This window comes from Antechinus flavipes, chromosome 5, assembly GCF_016432865.1.
Source record: "Antechinus flavipes isolate AdamAnt ecotype Samford, QLD, Australia chromosome 5, AdamAnt_v2, whole genome shotgun sequence".
NCBI classification, from domain to species: Eukaryota; Metazoa; Chordata; class Mammalia; order Dasyuromorphia; family Dasyuridae; genus Antechinus; species Antechinus flavipes.
The window spans coordinates 175,990,287-176,013,506 of record NC_067402.1 but is presented as its reverse complement, the minus strand read 5'-3'; the positions used below and the strand labels follow the sequence as shown (position 1 = coordinate 176,013,506).

The window sequence follows — 23,220 nt, the reverse complement described above, 5'->3', positions numbered from 1 at the left end:
CTTGAATAAGTATTTAGTATCTTTCTATGAAAAAACCTCCCATTAAGTCCTACACTGATGCCTGATTTCTTGAAGGTGTCAGTACACCACAGGTAGGTCCTGACAAACTAGAAAGGTGTTCATTATGGAGAACATGTGATTATGGTTTTACTTCAAGACCAAGCTAGCTAAATTTGGATACTCTTATCACCAACTTGGCTACAGGATGACAAATTTTCAACCACAGCCATTTTCAAGTCCTTTGTATTAATAAATATGTTGTGATTGCGTTCATGGAAAGACTACTCAAACAATAAGATTACAAATCCACAAAATACTGAAGAAAGCATGAAAAATATACACTCTATATGGCCAAAATACTCAAGATAGCTCAAGGTTTGTAGCTTTTTTTCCATGCCCTTTCAAAAGGAAAAAAAAAATTAAATAGTTTCTGTAATGCCAAGGGATCCTCTAAAAGAATTGTAGCAAGTAGAAATGGAAGCAGCATTGCAATCATAGCAGGTCAGATTGTGATTAAATGTGTATCAAAAACCTCCTAATTTATGTCTATAAGCAGAATTCAAGTAATTTGTTGAGCATTAAGCACAAAGTCTACTCTAAAAAAGATGAGAAACAGGAGAAGAGTATAAGGTAACAGAAGACAATAACAAAACTAATAAATATGCAATACTATTTACTCAGAGATGATGTGATAGAATAAAACAGTAAAAATTCTAAATTTTTATATATGATGCTGCATACAGAAAGAAATTGGTGTAACCTCTGGACCTTTGTCCAGTAACATGAAGCAAGGCTGTTTTCCTTAGAATCAGAGGTCTTTGGAACATGCCTATCACAGTTATTTTCTATTTCATTTGTCAGCAAACTTTAATTTCAAAACAACAACAAAAACGAGCCTCCTCAGCTCCTTGAAAACCATGGAGGTAAAAACAAGAAATATTTCAAAGCAAGAAAGCAAACAGACTGTGAGGACTGAAACTCAGACCAGAGGCATCTGCTCTCCAACTCACACTCCCCACACCCACCCTTCCTTCTCATGATCGTACAGATTTTTCTAAGAGATATTGCCATTTAAGCTTTGTTTTTCCCTAAAATCTGGCAATACCTATCACTTCAGGCAAGGCAGCAAAGCCACAAACAGTATCCAAACCGGAAAACAGAAAAGCTGTTCAGTCTTTTCTTCCCCGCCAATCCATTACTTACTTATTTATTTTCCCTAAAGAAAAACTCCTACATTCTACTTAAAACTATACTCACTCACTTCCAAAGAAGACTAATTATACCATTAAAGCAAATACCATAGGACCGATTATTGTATGAAGGAATAAAGGAAGGTCTGGTCAAATAAACAAGGCAACTCCCCCCTGGGCTTTCACTTTTAACAGAGGAGGAAGAATCTTGCTCTTCTCTTTAAAAAAAATACCAAAGCAATCTTTGTTTTTCACTCTTTTTTAGGATCCCTCCTCCTTTCTTATTCTCTTAATTTAGAAGCTGCCAATACAATTTCCCATTCACTCTTCATAAGAGGAGAAGGAAAAAAAAAACTATTAAAAAAGGCAGAAAGGACAATAAAAAAAAATTAAAGAAGGGAAAGTAGGAGGGAAATCACTCCTTAGTTTTGAGGACGGAATAGTTCAATAACAAAGTTGCCTGACAACATGGTAGCATTGAAATACTTTTCTCTAAAAGTAAAGGTAATTCTCCAACTCAAATTTATATAGAATTCTCTTTTGCTCTTATCACATTCAAGTCTACATTATTATAAGCATATAAAAATCTATCATCTCCTATGATGACTGATAACAACTGAGGATAGGAACTCTGTTATTTTCATCTTTATATGAACCAAAATTTGCAGTCTATAATAGGCACTTAAAAAAGGCTGGTTGAATTCAAGTGAAGGATTTGTCTGTCTGCCTATTTCCTTTTCCAATTCTTTTTGTCATAAATGAGGATAAAAGACAATTACAATATGTGGAAATAAGAAATTTGCTGTTATGAAAAATATTACATATATTTGCTGTGTCAGAAACACAAAGATAATTACAACCTATTTTAAGTGTTTAAATTATAGACTTCAAAGGAAAAATTAAAATAGATCACTCAGTATCTTTATCAGTTCTCATAATTTCAATTCTATTACCTCCGCATATGACTCCCAAATTTCTTTCTCTGTCCCAACTTCTTTTCAAAACTATGCGGATAATCTCTGGGGCCTCTGTCACTTGGATATCTGTCCTACTACACTGGATGGAGTAAACTAATTTGGTTTGTGATTTACTCAATGTTTACCATATACAATGTGTTGCTACATACTTGTGAAATTAAAATGTACAATTAGGTCAATGGTATAATTCTAGTGAGGCATCCCATTATGTTGATGTAATTAGTCATTGTCTATTAATAAAAGTCCATTAAATGCAGACTCCCTTACATTGCCATTATAAGGATATTGTACAAGTACAAAATCAACTATGTTACTGAGTGAGCAATCAACAATTTTCATTTTCACACCCTGCCACATACTTAAAGAGAACTCTGATTTCATCTATGACCTGCTGAAGTCACTTAATCTATGGTTCCTCATCTGTATTGTATATGATCTTCCAATCCATCTGATCCTAATCTATGTATATCTTCAGAGATGAGTGAACTTTGAGCAGCTGCATGGAAATTATAGTTGAGGACTTTCTGGAAAATCATCAGATCAGACAGAATGCACCTAACCTTACAAAGTTACATAAACAGTACAGACAAATGAATGAAAAATGTATGTTAAACAATTCATATGTATCAAATGGGGGAAGCTAAATGACTTAGTAGATAGAGGGCTTGGCCTGGAGTTAGCAAGACTGAGTTCAAATCTGACCCTGGATATTTATTAGCCATGTAACCTTGGGCAAGTCACTTAAACCTGTTTTCCTCAGTTTACTCATTTGCAAAATAAGCTGAAGGAAATGACAGTATCCTAGCCAAGGCAAATGTTTTCATGAAGAATTAGATATGATTGAAAAATGAACAACAAATGTATCAAACAATGTGCAAAGTATCAATAATACAAGTAAGAAAAGTGAATAGTTGCTCCCCTCAAGTAACTCCCACTGTAAATAATAAAGAGACAGGACATAAAAGAAAGTTCAGTTGTGGGCTGCTAGAAGTCCTAAGGATTTAATTGCAGGGAAAGATGTCAAAATTTAGGGATTGTTCCCAATCCTCATGTGCCTGATATTCTTGTTTAATTCTGCTTGCCCTCCTTGTTGTGACATATCTAAATTTACATCTTTTGAAATCTCTAATAAATTATTTTAGGATTTAAAACAATACAACAAAACACACTTTCTGTATTACTTTTGCTATCAAAAAGTTAAAAAGCAAAACAACAACAGCAAAAATCTAATACCAATACCGATATTTCAGATTGTTGATCTTATTTTCCTAGTCAAGTGGGTTGGGAACCTTAAGTGACTTCTGATTTTTCCTCTTCCTTATATCTCACCTCTAATTACTTACCTAGACCCACTGCACCTACCTTGTGCATTATTTCTCATATCTGTACCTTCTTTTCTACTCTCGTTAATGCCATTAATCTGTCTAGTTCTTCATTATCTCTTATATGGACTATTTTAGTACCTTTCTCTATCATTTTTCTGCTTAGAACTTCAACGTTCTGACCCCAGCATTCTTACCATGAAAAAAATTTAGTTGTTATCTTTTATTTACCAATAAAACCAAAACAAACCAAAATAAAAATATCTTAGCATTCAACATCCTTTACAATCTAATTGCAATCTATTTTTTCAACTTTATTACATAGTTCATTATGCATACTTTTCATGAATTGAACATTCCAGTCACAGCAGGCTATTCAGCATTACTGGATCTTACCCTGCCCTGTGTGCTTATGTAAGAAACAGTCCCTCATATGACTGCCTGTTGAACCCTTGTTTCCCTTCCATCCTCAGATGTCATCTTTTCCCTGAAGCTTTCCCTGACTTTTCCAGATATTATACAGTTTCTCTCTTTATAGATCCCTTAGCTTCTCTATTTACATTTCTCATTGGCACTTATATCATAACTTGTAATGTGGTACTTTCATATTTATCTTCTTCCTCCAGTCAGCTTACTTTTCAGCTTCTCTTTATGTGTTGTCTTCCTCCATTAGAATGTAAGCTGAGTGAAACAAGCAATTGTCTTGTTTGCTTGCATTTTTATTCCCAGTATTTAGTACAGTGCTTGGCACATCATAAGTATTCATTATTCCACACTATGAAATATGCTACACTTGTCTTATTAGGATGCGTTTTTCAGTGGCACAACAGCTTGGGATTGTTGAAAGTACTGCAAGATTTCCTAACTACAATCACTCTCAAACTCTGCCTCATATTCAGTTCTAGGTTTGTGTGTTTGTAGTTTCTATTCCTGACAAATGTTCTGATCTACTAATTCAATGGACTGATGAGCATTCAACTTTAGGCTGTAACAAAGATAATAGGAATTTTCACATCCATTGAGTTTTGTCTTGTGGAGTTGTTATATTGATCACTTTTGAACAATCGTGGAACTCTTTGAATAGGTAATGTAACATTCTGCCATTTTTTTTTCCAATCAGAAACAAAAGACTATCTTCAAGCAATAGGAACTAGAAGACTTAATACTTATTATAGAGATTCTTAACTTTTATGTGTATGTCACAGAACCTTTTGGCAGCCTGGTGAATTCTATGGACTCCTCCAAACAATGTTTTAAAATACATAAAATACGTAAGATTATAAAAGAAACTAATTTTGTGAAACAGTTATTGAAATATATTTTAAAAAATTCAAAGACCCTAAGAATCACTGACTTATAAGGGAATTCTCTCTCCATTAGGGCATGAATAGAACATCCTCCATAAAAGTGGCAAAAAATCTTTTCAAGATACTTATACAATTAACTTATACAGTATAGAGTTAACAAAATGATAAAAGTTGCAATCTTTCAATTTAAAAATCTAGGTACCAAAAGAAAATAACTTTAGCCTACTTATGTATTTAAATTTAAATTACATTTAACTAGGATCATATTTGAATTATAAATCCACAAATATCTTATATTCAATAATAGTTTACAGAAATAAATTCAAATTAAGTAATATAAATATATGCTTCTCTTTGTGGTGAAAAAAATATTTTTATTCACACAAATACATTCAGAATTTGATACATATAAATTTAAAAAGAAAATTCTAACAATATTATTTCCAAGTTTTGTTAGGGAAAAGGGAAATATAGCTTATTTAATATAAGAGGGATCTATACCGTTGTTCAAATGGCAAAGTCCCCCTTTTATCTATATTTTTTTCCAAATATGGATTTACATGTATATAAAATCTGTCCAAAAGCTGCCAAAATAAAACTAAACAAAGCTCCCATTCAGAATTTTGATAAAATTAATTATGATGTATTTATACTTAATGAATTCTGTTAATAATGGAATATATATTTTAAAATAATCAAAGGTATCAGAAATGTTTATACTGATTATATTTCTCTTTTTATTTCATAATTTTCTTTTAAAATTAAAAGTATTTAAAATATGTCCTGGGATTTGAATGACATTCAAATAGTTATTAAAATCTGGAAGGTTTTAAAAGATGAGTCAAGTTTATAAGTCATTAAGTTGATCCTTTTCTAAATATTTACCAATATGTATGCAAAAAATGAAATCTCCTTAATTCATAAATTATTTGTTTTTATCATGTTTTAAAATTGCTTCAATTGAGTTATCAGATAAAAGTCATTAAATATCAGATGATATATGAAACATTGTATCTTTAGTGTAATATTTTTCAACATATATGCATATATACATACACACACATCTTCTCATCTGAAAATTCTAGTCTCTAAAAAAAAAGTTTTAAAACAGTCACTGTACTATTTGAGAGTTGAAAAGTGGGACATAAGGCTACTTGTTTCAAACCAACAGAAAATGGTACATTTAAAAAAATTTGTGGTAAGAAAAAAGACATAGATTTTCATTTGGTCTCCATCAATGGGCAGGGCAACATCAACTTAACAGTTTAATCAAATTTACTCCCTCTGGTATGACTTGAGTCTTTCTATTTAATACTCATCCTCATTCCACACATACAATCTCTCTTTTCAATTCAACATATTACCCATGCATTCTGGAGCTCCCCCCAAACCATATTGGACTGGAAAGTATTAAAAGTAAGTAAACCACCAATAAATGTAACTGCATTACTTAGTCAAGTAAGGAGGTAGACAACATGCAGGTAAAATAACTCAATTATTCACAGAAGTGAAGCTGACTTTGTTCCCTAAACTTTCCAAGAACTTTGGTGGACAGCTTTATTTTGAATTCATTCAATAACTTTTATGCTTTTTCTGAATATAAAAATTCAGAAATGCTATTTTGTGCTCTCTCCAAAATTCATTTTATTTATGTACCTAAGAAAAATTCTACCAAAATAATATTGAATGTGATTTTCTGTCTTCTACTATAAAGGTCAAGCTCATGTAAACCTACAGAGGCATGGTCTCTGAAAGTTTATAGAAGCCCTAAAAAGGCAATTGCTACTTCTCAAAATTTTGCAAAGTAATATCTTGAAGAGATGATATCCAGATTGTGTCCTCAAATATTAAATGGGACACATTTTCATATGCACATTATCTTATCTAATTCATAAAGGTTTTCATAATTCCTTAAGAAGTGCAGATAACTGGCAGCCACTGATATCAGTTCAAAGTTGGTCTAGTTTTTGTTAAACTGGAGTATCTTGGAAACAAGATGTTTTTGTTGCTGTTGTTGCTATTGAATTAACCCATTCATTCCTACTGCAATTAATCCGCCTTATTCATATAAAACAGAAAGTTATTGTGGGTAACTATTTAAAATAAATAAGTCAAGGATTTTATCTGCATATGAGGAAAAAAACCTCCTAAACAAGAACTACAAACTGAAAAGGAATATTTAAGGTCAATTTGCATGGATTATGTCACATTTTTATTAACTGATTAACACTAATTTAAGAGGATGATGATGTACTCTCAATAAAAAAGTTTATCTTCATTCACAAACATCCTGTAATTTCTGAAACCAATTATCTTTAGCCAACTGTTACCCTAACTGATGTAACAATTTTCACTTATGACTTTTGTAGAATAAGTGACATTAATTTAAGGTCACACCTTACATTAATCCTCTGCTGAAAATCTGCCAGGTAATCTTTTGCCTATAATATGTAATTAGTTCCTCATTAATTCATGAGACATTCATGATGTGTTATCATATTTATTCATTTCTGAAACTTGAAAATTTTCATAGTAGTACAGTTAAATAAAAACACATTGAACCAATTCATCGCCTGATATGCTTCAAAAAATCCCTGACATCACAAGGTGGCATACTTAGACAAATATCCCATTGTGAAAATCCAAAATAGTTAATGTACCTCAAGAATTCTGGCACTAAGACTCCTCTCCAAAAATAATAAAAAACAACGAACTTGGGGGTCAAAAGAGACCTCTGTTTGAATTCTGCCTCTCACACTTATGACCACAAACAAGTCATTAAACTTTTCAGAGCCTAAATTTTGCAATCCATAAAATTACAATAATCACACCTGCAAAACCTAATAGAAGTGTTGTAACAGCTGAATGAAATAATGTATTTAAAGCACTTTAAAAACCTTAATATATAAATGTCAGCTGTTGCTGCTAGTGATGATGGCAGCAGCAGCAGCAGCAGCAGCAGCAGCAGCAGCAGCAGCAGCAGCAGCAGCAGCAGCAGCAGCAGCACCACCACCACCACCACCACCACCACCACCAGCAGCAGCAGCACCAGCACCAGCAGCAGCAGCAATAGCAATAGCAATAACACTAACAGTAATAGTAATAGGAGAAGTAGTACTGGTACCAGTAGAATTAGTAGTGGTAATGGTAATGAGTTCTCTAAGATCAAGGAAATTAGATTTCTAAGTCAAATTTAGGGGTAATGACTATCTTTCCAAAACAGTTCTAGGCAACTTTGGATACTGAAAATACCATAAAACAATGATATTTTCCCTCTCCCCCTAAAGAAATTGATAGAAAATGACCCAGATATCATTTACCCAGAGGTAGTTGATCTAAAAATGAATATAAAGTCTCTTTGGTTTATCTTAAATTCAAACTAATAGTAAACAAAGAGAAACAAATACTGAGACATTCACAAGAGAAAATAGATTACAAAAACTGAAAAAACATATATCCATAATATCACATAATCTCAAAAAGTATAATAATGCAAAGAATGCAGAAATTGAAGTTAGAAGGGACCATGATTCAAATCCTGGATTTTGTGTTTTAGAGTGTTTTGCAAACCTTAATTCACTGCCTAATTATAAATTATTATTATTAAAAGTGAGAATATCTTTTCACAGATAAATAATCTCCTATTTAATCACTGAAAGCATAACATAAACCCTTTCCTTTATAGAATTATTCCTCTACTCCTTGAAATTTGGAAAACCTTTAGATAATTTAGTTGGTGATACAAAGAGCTAAAAATGCAAGAAAAAAAATCAAAATTACTATCATCACTATTTTCAAGAAAGGCAAGAGTTGTGACAACAGCAGATATTGTGGTATTTTTAGTGATAAGCTCACTATTGGAGAAATCCTGGTTTGAATCTTTCTGACTCAAACTACAAGAATGACAATGTGGATTGAGATCTCAATTCTCTTCTCCCTGCAAATAATTATGAAAAAATTCTGAGGAACATCTTCACATGCCAATTTGTCTAGTTTATTCTTCACTATGGAGAATAGAAATTAATATATGTTTTTGCAAAACACAGGACAATTTAGACAAGCCAAAAATTAATGTTAAATAACATGACTCAACTGATTCTAAAAATTGTTTGCTTTGTATTCTATTTTTCCTAAAGCATGTATATTTAGTATAGGTACAAGTCACAGAAAATATCTCTATAAATTGGTCCACAGTTTAAGATAGGAATGTATTTACTAAGATTCACCTACTAAGCACTTTAGGATTTCTCCTTGAACTTGAGGTGAGTAAAATAGGTCAAATAAGAATACCTTGTCTAATTTATGACAGAAATTGTTTTTTTCTCTCACTGAAGCAATAATGGAATAATATTGCTTTGGTTTAATGCTATAAATTCAGATCAAATAGGAAAGTGTGAAATCCAGAAGTGATGCTGTTTCATTAACTTGAATGCTGATTTGACATGCTCCATAGTATACAGGCAACAGACTTGATGATACAACCTATTCCTATAAGCAAACAATATTTTATATCATAAACCATCTGGGGTTCTCATCCTCAGAGATACTTGCCTAGAGTAGGCTGGAACATTTGAATATTCCGAGGTGCAGCAGTAAGAATTATTTTATTAAGAAAATCTCATTTGTTACATTCAAGACATTATGGAGGGAACAAAATTTTGGCTAAAGTACTTGTTTTCATTATTCAACTGAAGAAAATCATTAGTTATACAAGCTTTCCAAACCCTATGGTTTTTCTAAGTTACCAATAAAAGTGATACCATTCATAACCTGGACAGTAGTCTCTTTCATATATTGCCTATAGTCACAAACTTAAGTGCCAAGCAGATGGTTGAAATCTGTTTTGTATAAAATGTGTGTATGTGCGTGTGTATGTGTGTGTTTAAAACTGTGTTCTTTGTATTCATATTCAGGCCTAGGTTTTAGCCATCAAAACACTGGCACTGTGTCGATCATTAGCAGCATTTTAGACAACTGGCAACTAAGGTATTCACTGTTCTCCACACAATGTTCAGTTAATATTTCCCAGATGCATAATTAAGGCAAAAGATCATCTTCTTAAATTGGTATCAGCACTCTGGATGGCTTCTGGCTTTCAGTATACTATATGTGTGAAAAACAATTTCACATAAAAAAAAGCATTTTTTTTTAAATTTTCATTTTTGCTTTGGATTTTTTTTTGTTTCCTTTGTAATTTTTTAAAGGTCTTTAAAAAGAAAGGTATACCTTTTTCCCTCAGGTAAGCATCAATTTTTCAATCTGGTTTTATAATTTCAGTTTTGAGTTATATTTAGGTTTTATATATATGCACATACATACAATATATGTGTGTGTGTGTGTGTGTGTGTGTGTGTGTGTGTGTATATATATATATATATATATATATATATACACAAAAGAAGATAAGAGTTTTAAGTTAAATGATCATCTATTGAAACAGAGTATTTGATATTTTCATATTTGAAGAATAGATACTTGCCAGTAATATTTTACAATGGATATTTCTTATACATTAAAAGGAAAAAATATAATTTCCAATATATTTCACTATTATTAAAATATAAGCTGGGCTTGATGATAATATGCTAATTTCATGTAATAATAATAACCATAATAATTATTATCATTTAGTTTATTTACAAATAGTGTTCTCCTAGGACATAATAAAGGAGGATAGGTAATCTTTTCACTGCAGTTACTCATTGAAACTATTTTTAATCCCATAATTTTTCACTTTTAAAATATGTTAACTGTTTTATATTTGGTAAAAAGTGAACAAAATTCTTACAATTTGCACTCTGTGGCTTTCAGCCAGAGATATCTAAATATTTTGTAAATATTAATTAGCTATGTTTCTTCTTTAGCATTAGGGGGTAAGTTAGTATGCATGCCCATTTTATAGATGAGTGGTTGAAGAGAATAAGTTAAGTGACTTTCCCAACATAGTTTTAAATTTTTGGTTGAGAAATTACAGGAACATATGCCATCCTTGTATAGCACTAGGTGCTAGATTATAAAATATATTAGCAGTAGGATGCCTGATTGGATGGTTTCCAGATTTTCTTTCTGTTTTAAAAGTAGGATTTTTGCACATTTCCTTTTTGTCCTCATTTTAAATACATGTTGGGTTCAATCTTTAAAAAACAAAAGCCTCTAGCTCTTAGCAAAGGAAGAACACTCACTATTCTTTCCAAAATTAAAAATGGCTTTAATAGTCAATAATTCATCATCTGAATTATAGCACAAAGAATTAACCTTAACATGAAGCCAATTCCTAACTTCTTTCAAATGGTCTAGTAATATTTATTTTTAAAATTTCACCAATGTATGTATGTATGTATGTGACTTTTAAGATCCAATGTATTCATCTGTAAAATGAGGAGGTGCACTAGATGATCTAAAAGGTTCTTTTATGCTTAAAGCCCATACCCTGACTGACTGACTTGTCCACTTTGAAATTAAATATACTTGGTTATTACTGCTGCATGTGGAGAATACACACACTTGCTCAGATTCAAGTATCATTCTCATGGTGCTATGGAGAATGCTAAAAAAAATCCAGGCAATACCTCAATAATTGTTATATTGTGTTTATCATTTTTAATAATGGTAATTCACTTGCATGAAATACTCTGTGGCAAGATACTCTGTGCTACATTATCTCATTTTTAACTCACAACTTTATGAAGTAAATATATTAAGAGTAATTAATACCCCCACCTGCTAGGTAAGGGAATTGAAACAAAGAGAGTTTAGGCAATTTGCCTAAAGTCAGTAATTTGTAAATGTGTCAGAACTTGAACTTGGGTTGTCTGATTTCTCTAACATATTTTCTAACATTAGGAGAACCATTCTTTCTGAATCCAGTGGTAAATCTCATAGCCTGTAATGTCTCTTATGTAAAGTTTATCTTCTTGTGATATACAAGTGTTCCTTAAGGAACATTATTTGTGCCCTGTTCCTTTTTTTAGTAGTTGTACATTCCTTTTCTCAAAAATACCGACATAAAACTAATTTTCTTATTATTGATATTCTCTAATAATCAAAGGTTGTGATGCTTTCTAAAGTTTGTTTTTGGCATGACTTTATGATTTTCTTGTTCAGCTAATGAAATTCACTTGAGCAGACCCTGGTTTTTTAATGTTACATTTATCTATAAAAACAGAAACCTTAGCATATATATATAAAACTAAATCACATAACTTTTAACAAAGTGATTTACACATAGTAGGCACTGAAAGTTGCTGCTTGATTGGTATGTTTAATTGTTTTGATACGATGTACAAGAATTTTTGTTAATTCTGAGAATAAGGCTATGTATTTTGAAAATTTCCAAGAATCCAGAATTCCATATTGTTGAAGTACTTTGTCCCTGTATAATAATCCCCAATTCACATGAAGTATTTTGAAATCTAAATTCCTGGCTGATTGTGGAGATAATGTTCCCTTCACATTAAAAAAAAACAGAAATGTATGCACTCTGTTTTAGCAGCAAAAATGCTGCATAACAGTACAATCATTTTAGAAACTTTGGAAATAGAGATAATAGAATATAGTAACATAGAATATTAGAGTTGGAAGGGTAGGGATTAGAGATTACCTAATCCAAATCCTTCTTCTTATAGATGAGGATAGTGAAATTCAGAAAGGAATAAAAAAGAGCAATACCAAACAATGAAAGATCTATTTAAAAAAAAAAAAGCTTTTTACAGTGGGGAAAACTTCATATAAATGCTTATGTAATACAAAAAGAAAAAAACCCACCACTTGGCAATGGACAACATGAGCTAATATAACTTTAGGCTAGTCACCCTTTCTGAGCATGTTTAAAAAAATATGTGAAATAGCAATAATAGGCAATAAAAAAGTATCATTAGCCATGTAACTCATTATATTAAATTCAGGGCTAAAATTCCTCTTTCTACATTATATTATACTCAATTCCTTGTTTTCATTATATGAACATATTATATACAATCTATTGATCATGTTAATGCAATTAATATTAGTGACAAAGAAAAATACCTATCATATAAAATGTTTATATTCTTTAGGGAAGTATTATAGAAAAGTTAAACTTTTCCTTTTAAGGACAAACTTCCAATATTACACTCAAGTTTAATCTCAAGTATTGTGATTTATGTAACCAGTTGGAAACAAATTTTTGATTAGAGCTACATGCTGTAATAGCAATTTAGGTTTAGAAAATTCAGATGTTATTACTTTTTTTCTGTAACTCATGCAATAGGCTTATGTGGTAGAAGTGAGCTTTATTTATATGTAATGTTAATTGTGATTAAAGGTAAGAAGCACTTTACTTCAAAGTCCATAAACTGTACCTGATTTTTTACTTTGGGCAACTCATTTAACTTTTATGAAACTCTATTTCATTATATGTGAAAATTTGAAAATAGTGCTTTAGTACTCACTAGGAAGTTCAAATAGGATCATATGTATAAGGTACTTTGTAAATTTGACATGAAAATAGACATCAGCTACTACTATCTTCCTCCTATTAAAATCTTTTGACCATTGTATTTTAGACAATTAGTTTATCCATAAAGAATGCAGAATTTTAATTTTCTCATAAAAATGTCCTATTTTTTGCTTTTTATCTTTGATTCTTATAATACCTTTTAGAATTGAAATAATTTTATATTCATTAGACTTAGATTGTTTCTAATCTTTGTAATTAGGTGAAAATGCAAATACTGCATTCAAATTATAGGCAAAATTTCATGCATTTGACTTTTTGAGAATTATAAATTTGTATGTCAGCAGGCTTCTAGATACTTGTACACTATAATCCTTTAAGACTACTAAAATTTCAGCTATTGTTATAGAATTGGAATAGAAGGGTACATTTCACTCAATCACAACATTCCTTACTGTACTTGATTTTCTGCGTCTAGTTGTTTATTCTAGTTTGATTAATAGCACTTTGAATTTTATATAAAAGCTTTCTTCTGAACTCTTCCAAGCCCCTTTCAAATATTATGTGATTAAATCGCATGATGTCGCTGTGAGAAGGATTACAAATAATACAAAGCCAATTTATATATGTAGTCATTAAAACAGAGACTAGTTCAAGGTCAAAGATGAGTCAATGATAGAACTAAAAATAAAATATTTTGACTTCCAGTTCATTCTACTGTCTCCTAAAACACTGTGACACTTTATACATGCTATGAGATGTTCAATGTAGATTTCTCATTCAGATGGCAAAACTTAGGAATGAGAGTGATTACCCCTAATTTTATATGACATGTCCATACAAATGTTCCATTTCCCCCTAAAATCTTATGAAACTCAATAATAAAAATCATATAATGAAAGAGAGACACACAAAAAGTCAGAAAGAAAAAAAAGGGAAAATATTTTGACTGCAAACTATTGTCTAAGGCACTCTGGAATAAGGTCTCAGGATAGATGGCAAGTAGAATTCATTGATTTGTCCATCTTAACACATAATTATAAAAATGTTTTAAAATTGGATATTTAAACAATCCATAGCAAGAAGGAGTAAAAAATATTAATAGAATAGATAATGAATCCTGTTTTCATTTAGAACAATATTGTACAAAGGGATGATTATAGTCCTATAAAATAATTTATTCTTAATTTTTAAAAATCTGAGCATAATGTATGCCAAAAATGGATTAATTATAGCTCGGTTATTAAATAGCAAAAAGGTAACTTTATGAATTAATATATTTATCTTTATGAAAGTAAATGCTGCACCACATTTTGAAACTAATTATTACAAAAGTACCAAAATAATATTTGTTTGATATCTTCTCTTTAATATCAAGAAAACATATACAAGGCAGTTACAACCATTTAAATAACTTTACTTTTGTACCTAGTTTCCTAACTTTGCAAAAATTTTCATAGCCAGAAAGGAACAAGAAACTATTCACACTTGGATTCCTTGAGTCTTCTTGGTAAAACTAAAGATATCCTTAAAGTCATCATTCAAAAAAAGTTTAAAAAATGTTTTTGTTAATTTTCAGCCCTGGTCTATGAAATTTATTTCTTCATATTAGACATATTCCCAATACAAAGAGTACATCAGGAATCATGGAATAAAATGAAGAAGTCTATGCTACCATGCAAAGAAATATTATGGTAAAAGTACATTTATATAGATATAGATATAGATATGTGTACAGATAGATATGTACACTAATATGTACATATACACAAATTAAGAAAAATCATACCATGTTCTTTATACTTACTTTAATATTATGTATACAGATACATGTATGCACATACACATATGACATATATATATATAATATATATATATATATATATTCTTTTAAAAATAAGAACAAAAATAGAAATGCTGTTACATATGAAAGTTTCAGTGTGATTATTTTTTCCCTGCCAGAAGCTTTTGGTTATAGTGTTACTCTTACCTACTATATGTGTTAACTCTGGCAGGTAGCCCTAATTTGCTGATAGCCAAATTATTTTTGTCCCTGATGTATGAGAAATCTCAAAAGTGTATGAATGAGACACAGTTTACTAGTTTACATGTATCCCTATAACTCCAAAACTAGCATTCATTGAAAACTGTTTAGCAAGGAAAAAACTACACAGAGATACCACCTGCATTTCCTCCATGACAAAGCGAGAACAACTTTTACAACATCAGTAAGAACTTTGGTCCTTAGTGTGAAGGAAAACAAATCACACAAATCACATGCTTCACATTTGGCTTAAAGCAATATATATACATATATACGTATATATGCATATATACATATATATGTGTGTGTATATTATATACATATAATATACATACATACATATAGCTATATTATAGATCTACCTATGTGAAAAGACGGTCATTTGTTTAATAAACAAAAAAAATTAAAACTAAATGTTTTCAGACAAAAATACTGTCACTATAGCACAGTAACTTAAGATGATATGAACAGAATAAATATCCTAATGTTTCATGATCACCTATCACACTTTATACTCAATTATGTTACATTTCCTTAGGTGTCAAGGAAAATGGTGAGAAAATAACACGTGAGATATACTTCTTTGTAAGATTAAGCAACTTTACCAAGGATTAAGCAATAACAAAAGTATTTCTGAACCCAAAGATAAGTAAAAAGTAAAAGTACAGTTATTATATAGTCAAGTGACTGAATTATTACCTTGATTGAAAAGAAAGAAATATAAAATCCACTCGATCCAGTTTGGGTTTGGATAGATTTGTTGTTCAAAGCTAATTTCAAGTGTCTATGAACAGTCACCAGCTTTTGTTTTTAATTTTACTTCTGCCATGTTTTATGGGTAAAAAAGTCATTATACCACCTTGTAACAGATTAATTACTTTCAAGCTGGGTGACAAAAGGGCATAATGACTGGAAAATTTTACAAAAGGAAAAGCAAAAGCATGTTGACAAGTTTATCAACAAACCTGGGCAAATCTCATGAAGTACAGATTAAGGTTCAGTGGTTCCAAACTGGCAGCATTCAAGTTGGGTTCATATTTGGGTTTTTTGTTTTGTTTGTTTTTTTAAACCACCTGTCCTAAAATGATATTGTTTATGCTAATTATCTTTGTTTATGCCACAATTCTGTTTGTTTACTACATTCTTTTAAAATACCATATCCCCATAAACAGTTCTCACCAGAATTCTTCTAGATCTTGTTCCTGCCTGGTCCTCTACAGTCCACTGAGGAGAATTCAGTGCTATATTGGAGAGGCGCAAAAGATTGGGAACAACTTTGAGTCTCTAACGACTCAAGCTGGCAAAGGCTGGGAGTACCGCTGAGTTTTTACTCTCAGTCTCTAGAGGGAATGGATACTGAGTGTGGTGCTCAAAACAAACCCCTATTGGACAGTTAGAACTAAACAACTAAAACAATTTCCTTTTGAGAGGAAATTCAGGGCACATGAACATATTTAGTAAAGATGAACAGGTTATACTAGTGATGTCTGAAAAGCAGATATAGACTTGGGGACAGAGGGACAGGATTAATAAGAATCTGAAATAGCAAATGGTCAAAAACCTATGATCTTCAAGTCTGACCTGCTGTCAGTAAATGCTATCAAAGGATATTAGGTATTCTATTCAATATGCCCAAGTGTTAAAAGTAAAAGTAAAGTACAATATATTTTTAAAGTTGTTTCACAAGTCAGTATCATCTGATCAGGCCTATCTAGATATTAAAATTATTATTTAATCATAAAGAATTAATAAGCTAATTAACAATGAATGCATGTAAAATATATAGATATAAAAAAATACAAATTTGCTTGATTTTAGAGAGCTTCTTATTTTATTCTAATGGAAATGCAACTTTAAAATTACACAACACTCTCACTTGACATGAATATATAATATTCACATCTACTACATATTGACAGTATCTGTGTTAATAGAATACAGCAACCTGGTCTGGTTAACTTGACTTAAATTATAAATAACTAAAATTATGAAGGAGAAAAAGAAAATCCATCAGTTACAGTTATTTACCTAGTTTGTAAATGGAGAGACATTCAACCTACATAATGTGTATTTTCAGCACACTATATAATCATTAGGTTGCTGAAAAATGAATAGTGGGAAGAGTAAGCAATAAAAATCAGACTTTACCCATGAATGTAATTCCACTTTCTAAATGCATTATGAATTTAATCCATTTGAAACAGCTCCCAACTCTATGGAAGAATAATGTGCTTAAGTAACAGAACAGGTCTTATTTGGCTCTCATGCAAGATGTATATATGGTTCTTAACAAAAAGCTCCCTAAGAACAGGTAAAAATATTTTATCATGTGCTTATTATGTCTGTGGGCTCTGATATAACAACTCTGCAAAAATAAAAAGTAACAATGACCCCCATACATTTCTACATCTATCAAACTTATTGCACAGTGAACAAGATGCTGCCTAATATTTTAACTCTTAGATGCTCTTGATAGTCATCCAAAACACAATCCTACCAAATCTTTCATTTTCATCCTTTCTCCTGTTTATTGCATTACAAACTTATAGCTTCATTCCAGAGAGTAGTAAATTATTTAAAATCTATAATATGTTACAGTCAACTTTTCCTTTATAAACAAGTATAAGTACAAAAAATGAAATGAACAAAGCAGTACACCCTGGAAACATATTCTGAATATGAAACTATAACTTTCCTTTGCATCCAATTTAGAGATCTCGCCTCCTTATCTTATGAACAAATTAAATACATAAACCATTAAACAAACTAAACAAGTTTACCTTAGTAATGGAAGATTAACTCTGAAATTCGGATACTTATGTGCAAATTTGAGGTAATCTGAAAGTGTCACTGATGAGGTATTCTATTACATTTAGCTAGGAGATAGAAAATCATTTCAATAATATGTGATAGGACAACCAACTTATCACAAAAGTTGCTAGTATATTTTTGTAAGAAATATGTTTGAAAGCATTTTTCTAAAAAATGATTTTTGCTTTAGGCAAGTGCTAACAAAAGATCAAACTAAATTTGATGTAGATCTAAAATGAACAATAGCTAAGCCCATTTCTTATCTTCCCATCAGAGACTTTTTGTCCTATAGCCATTCACTCCACATCTATCTATATAGGCATTCTTCAGTAAGCACTCGTTTTGAAAGATACCACTGAATAGGTGACACCAAATGTTTAACCTGGTTTCATTTTTACCCTCCACAGACCCTAACATACCTTTTCTTTTCAAACAATCATCTCATATTTGATACTTAATTAAACACTAACATAACATAGACAGAAAAGTGCAGTTAACTTAGTTCTCAAACTGTTGCATGTTATATATACACAAGATATTTGGAGAATAAAAGAGAGGAATGGTATGCAAATATATGTATGACAGTGTTCAATATTTATTTTCCTATTTATTAATATCACAAAAACATAAAAAGTTTTGATAGTTATTTTGGTAGCTCCTTATATTTTCCAAAATTTCAAATGGATATGCAGAGTCCTTAAAAAAAAAAAAAAAAAAAAAAAAAACTCCAAGCAAGTCAGATTCGTTTGTATTTAATTACATGAATAAATCTACAAGTCTGCAAAGGTTTATATTGTGAGAGTTCTAGTATGCATTTAATGTGATAGCTATTAACATATATTGCATGCTGTCAATTATACTGACTCTAAGAAGTAAGACATAATAGGTCCTAATTGCCAATAATATTTCCAAGAATTCTTTAGAAATGCTTCCCTGACTTCCATACCCACATGGAGTCTCCCATTATCATTTTAGTTAAGGGACTGAATACTTACTTGCAAATAAAAACTAAAAGATGGAATTCACTTTACTTTTCAGAAAAGATTGTCCAGTTTGATAAATGTTTAATAAATCCTAAAGGACAATTCTTAGCAGTCTCTGTAATTGCTACCACTTTTGAATGAATTAACAATTGTTTAAATGACAGTCCTGAACATTTTCACCTCTAGAACTGTTATCACAGTTGTGTACCGATCCAAATCAAACAGTTGTCATCTCCACATTTAACTTTTAATTGTACAGGTTTTAACTATTGTGTAAAGTTTCAAAATAATACAGAGGTCTGGAGAACAATGAGAGAGTTAGGAATATCTCAATGGAAATAATCTAAGATGATATAACTTCTGTTTCTAGTGAGAAAAAACTAAAAGTAAGTAACTTTGTGGACTTCAGTGATTTATTTCACAAGTTATTTTAGAAGGCTTCTTTTATGAGTTCATTGGTGAACATAGATTTTTTAAACCTTTTATCACAGATATTTTTATGCACTATAAGTAATTTATATAGAAACACAAATAATCTAAAAAGCAGAAAAAATTCCAGCTGTATACATGTAGTAGTATAGGGATATTATGTACAGATCCTTTGAATTTTTTTTTCAAGTGGAGATTATCAGTTCTATAGGATATGTACTGTATCTAGGTATACATACATTTACCTTTATATTCAGATGGTATAAACAGATGGTAATGAGCTATAAAGATTTGGGATTGTATTACCAATTCTAACTAAGACCTCTTACATCACTGGGTATCTTTCAAAAATATTTAGGTTGTTAATATTTTCAAATTGTCAGCAATAATACCAACACTATTGATTACCATTTGCTTATTTAACCAGTCAGTGAGAAGTACATGTCCCTGAGTGATAGCAAAAATGAAACATGAGCCAGGAGTAAAATGTTAAGAGATTCTAGTTTTAGAATTTGAGGGTTTGGAGTGAGAGTTTTTAATTAACTCATAAAGGGATAATTGAAAAAATACAAATAAAGCTGACAGGAGTAAGGTTTTCTATGTATAGACATAGAATATAACCTTTTTAATACATAACTACCTTTTACAAGAATCATTTAAATGACTTATAAATCAGATTGCCAGCATCATTTTCATAACATACAATTACAGTTAAAGAATATTATAGTTTAACTCTTACTCTGTACCACATAGGGAGCTGTTACTCTGTTGAACTGGGAAAGTATTCGCTACTTCAAACACTAATAATTTCTAGGATAAATAGCAAATCTGCCTCTGTTAAATAAAGCATTCTTCCCAAGTAAAACATTACCATTTTAAGTAGTTATTAGTAAAGTGAGAAAATATAATACTTAAAACCATTAGAGAATTTCAGTCATTTAAATGAGTATATCTGGTCAATAAATCCCTCTGTGGGAAGAAAAAAAAAAAAGAAACCACTGCTAAATATATTTTGTGCTATTTTACTTTTCTTTGTAATGTCATATTATGCACCTTAATATATAACCAATTCAAAAAGCATTCTACTCTCAGTACTCTTTTTCATCTTCCATTGCTCACTGATTTACTGCAATCTTAAAATGTTTTAATCTTTGTCTTTCTTTTTTCGCCTTTTCATATCAAATTCAGTCATTTGAGCGATGAACAGCTTGACTTAGCATATTTTTAACCAGCTGGTCTAGCACCTAGCTTGCATTGCATAGTCAGATACAACAAATGTTTATACAGAAGGTAGCTTTCATGAAAATGAAAAAAAATATAGCCTATGTATCATGCATCCTGTCTTTTTTTAGATTACAAAAAAATCACCAAAGAGAATGCAAAGTTTGAATTATTTTAAATGGCAAACAAGATCCTATTTATAGTTTTCCCCAAAAATTGAACTTGTGGTAGAATAAGAATAAAGATTTAAAAAAAAAAATTACAGTATATATTAAGATGCACATGAAGGGGACTAACATTTTTGAAAGCCCAACTCAATTTGAAATAATACAAAACTAAAGGAGCTAAAAATACTTTTCTCAATAGTAACAACTTAATTCCAAATACACATGCTTCTGTCTTGGCAAAAAAAGGAAACATCATAAATCAAAATCGAGCTTTCGACAGTCAGTGCAAAAAGTGTCCACTGAAACTTAGGAATCATCAGTGTTAAACTTTTTTGACACTTAAAAAAAATCTTCTGATGGATTGTTGTGCTGTTAACTTGAGCTGTTGTTGTTGTTGTTGTTTTAAATGCACACCCTGTTCCCTTATATCAACAAAAGGTCATGTGCTTTATGGAGCTACTTCCAAAGTTTTGCAGGAACTTAAAGCCTTAGTTTTAATCATCCTTAAATTCTTCTGTCATCCCAGAAAATACAACTGAGACAGAGATGCTAAAATTGTGAGTGCTCTGCATTAAAAAGATTTAGAGAATGAGAGGGATATGTTGCTTAATAGTCATTAAAATCTGCGATATAGTAACAAACCTAAAATCATCAATAGCAAGCTTGGAGACTTTGTAAATTCCTTCAATTTGCTTCAGAGAACAAGAAGATTCAGCTAACATATAGAATCATATAAAAGCTTCTCCGGCAAGCATGATTTTTAAAGAGCATCTCACAACTGATTCTAAGCCTGTAAAATGGGAGAGTTAGACTTTCATATTTTTAAAAAGAAAATAACATCCAAAACAAAACAACTCAACTCACCTTTCAAACTCCTGAGGTAAATCAGGGTCAGTTAGCATGCTGGAAAAGCACAATTTCCCTTTGTCACAGCAGCCACCTATGATCGTCTCCAACTGAACCTGTCAAGTGAGTCCAAACCCTCTAAACCAATTGATTCTCTCCTCTCCTCTCTTCTCTTCTTCCCCCCTCTCCCTCCCTCCTCCCTCCCTCAATCTCTCTCTCTCTCTCTCTCTCTCTCTCTCTCTCTCTCTCTCTCTCTCTCTCTCTCTCTCTCTCTCTCTCTCTCTCTCTCTCTCTCTCTCTCTCTCTCTTCCCCACTCTCCCTCTCTCTCTCTTCTCTCTCTCTCTCCTTCTCTCTCTCTCTCCTTCCTTCCTTCTTTCCCCTCTCCCTCTTTTCTTCCCCTCTCTCTCTCCCCCTCTCTTCTCTCTCTTCCTCTCTCTCTCCCCCTCTCCCTCCCTCTCCCTCTCCCTCTCTGTGAACTAGGACTCCTTGACCAGTCTCTTAAAGGGGTAGCACACTTAACGGCACAGAGTGTTTAGAAAGCTTCCCCCACAGCTGAGCAGCACGCTGCGGCTGCTAAGCACTAGACAACCTCAGGGTGCCTGTCCTTTCCTTTTAATTCTATCATCCAGTCATCAGAGAATGTGAGAAGTCAACTCATTTAACATCCTCCATACACACTCTCCCCTATTAATAAAATGCATATACAAATATTAATCAAGAAAAATATATTAGCAGTGGATTAAAAGAAAATCTATAATAATAGCAACCCGATTAAACTGTAGTTATTAAGTAATTAAAGAAAAAATGGAAATGTCAGCAATAGTATTTTTTACACATTCATTTCTTCTTACCTCCCCCCCCCACACACACACCCCAGCCTTTCTCTTTGCCCGCACACGGAAGCACACACTCACACACACTCACACACATACATACACACACAACAATCAGGCATTGTTCTGAGGGAAGAAAAGCAACTTTGACAGATTGAAATATAGCAGAGGCCCCTTCAAGGAAACCTGTAAACAACTTGTCACTCACTCTGTCCGTCTCACTGTTAGCTCTTGCTTTCCACAAAGTGGTGCGAATGTCCTGGCAACACAGCCAAAGTTTCCTCAGCTCCAAACTCCATAAAACATCAGAGCTATGTAGAGGGGAATAGGTATCCACATCCCAAAATAACACACATGAAACACAACAAAAATCACCCCCTATCTCCCCAAATAGTAATAACTTTTGATTTGTTCTGATTTTTGGTTGCTGGGGGAGGGGGTGGTTGAGAGGAGGGAACAGGGCTAAGTCCCTTAGCTGTGGATCTCTTTAATTTCCTCTGCCCAGGCAGCCACAGATAACAAGGTGGACAAACTATGGTTTTACAGATTCTAAGCTGGCTGGCAGAGAACAGCCTCCATAGCAGTTCCAATTATCTAGATAAAAATCTGGCAGATGAGGAAGGTAATCAGGTAATGTACCTTTGACATGAAATGA

The 23,220-nt window shown here is 31.7% G+C and overlaps 1 protein-coding gene across 4 annotated transcripts in view; it reads right to left on the bottom strand.

The window, feature by feature from the left end:
* SOX5 (SRY-box transcription factor 5) overlaps positions 1–21,940 on the bottom strand; it is a 466,127-nt gene extending 444,187 nt beyond the window's left edge. For all 4 annotated transcript variants that reach the window (XM_051961302.1, XM_051961303.1, XM_051961304.1 and 1 more), the window contains exon 1: positions 21,750–21,940. In XM_051961302.1, coding sequence (XP_051817262.1) covers positions 21,750–21,787 — 38 coding nt within the window. In that variant the 5' untranslated portion in view covers positions 21,788–21,940. The remainder of the gene's footprint in view (positions 1–21,749) is intronic.
* Between the last annotated feature and the right edge of the window lie 1,280 nt (positions 21,941–23,220).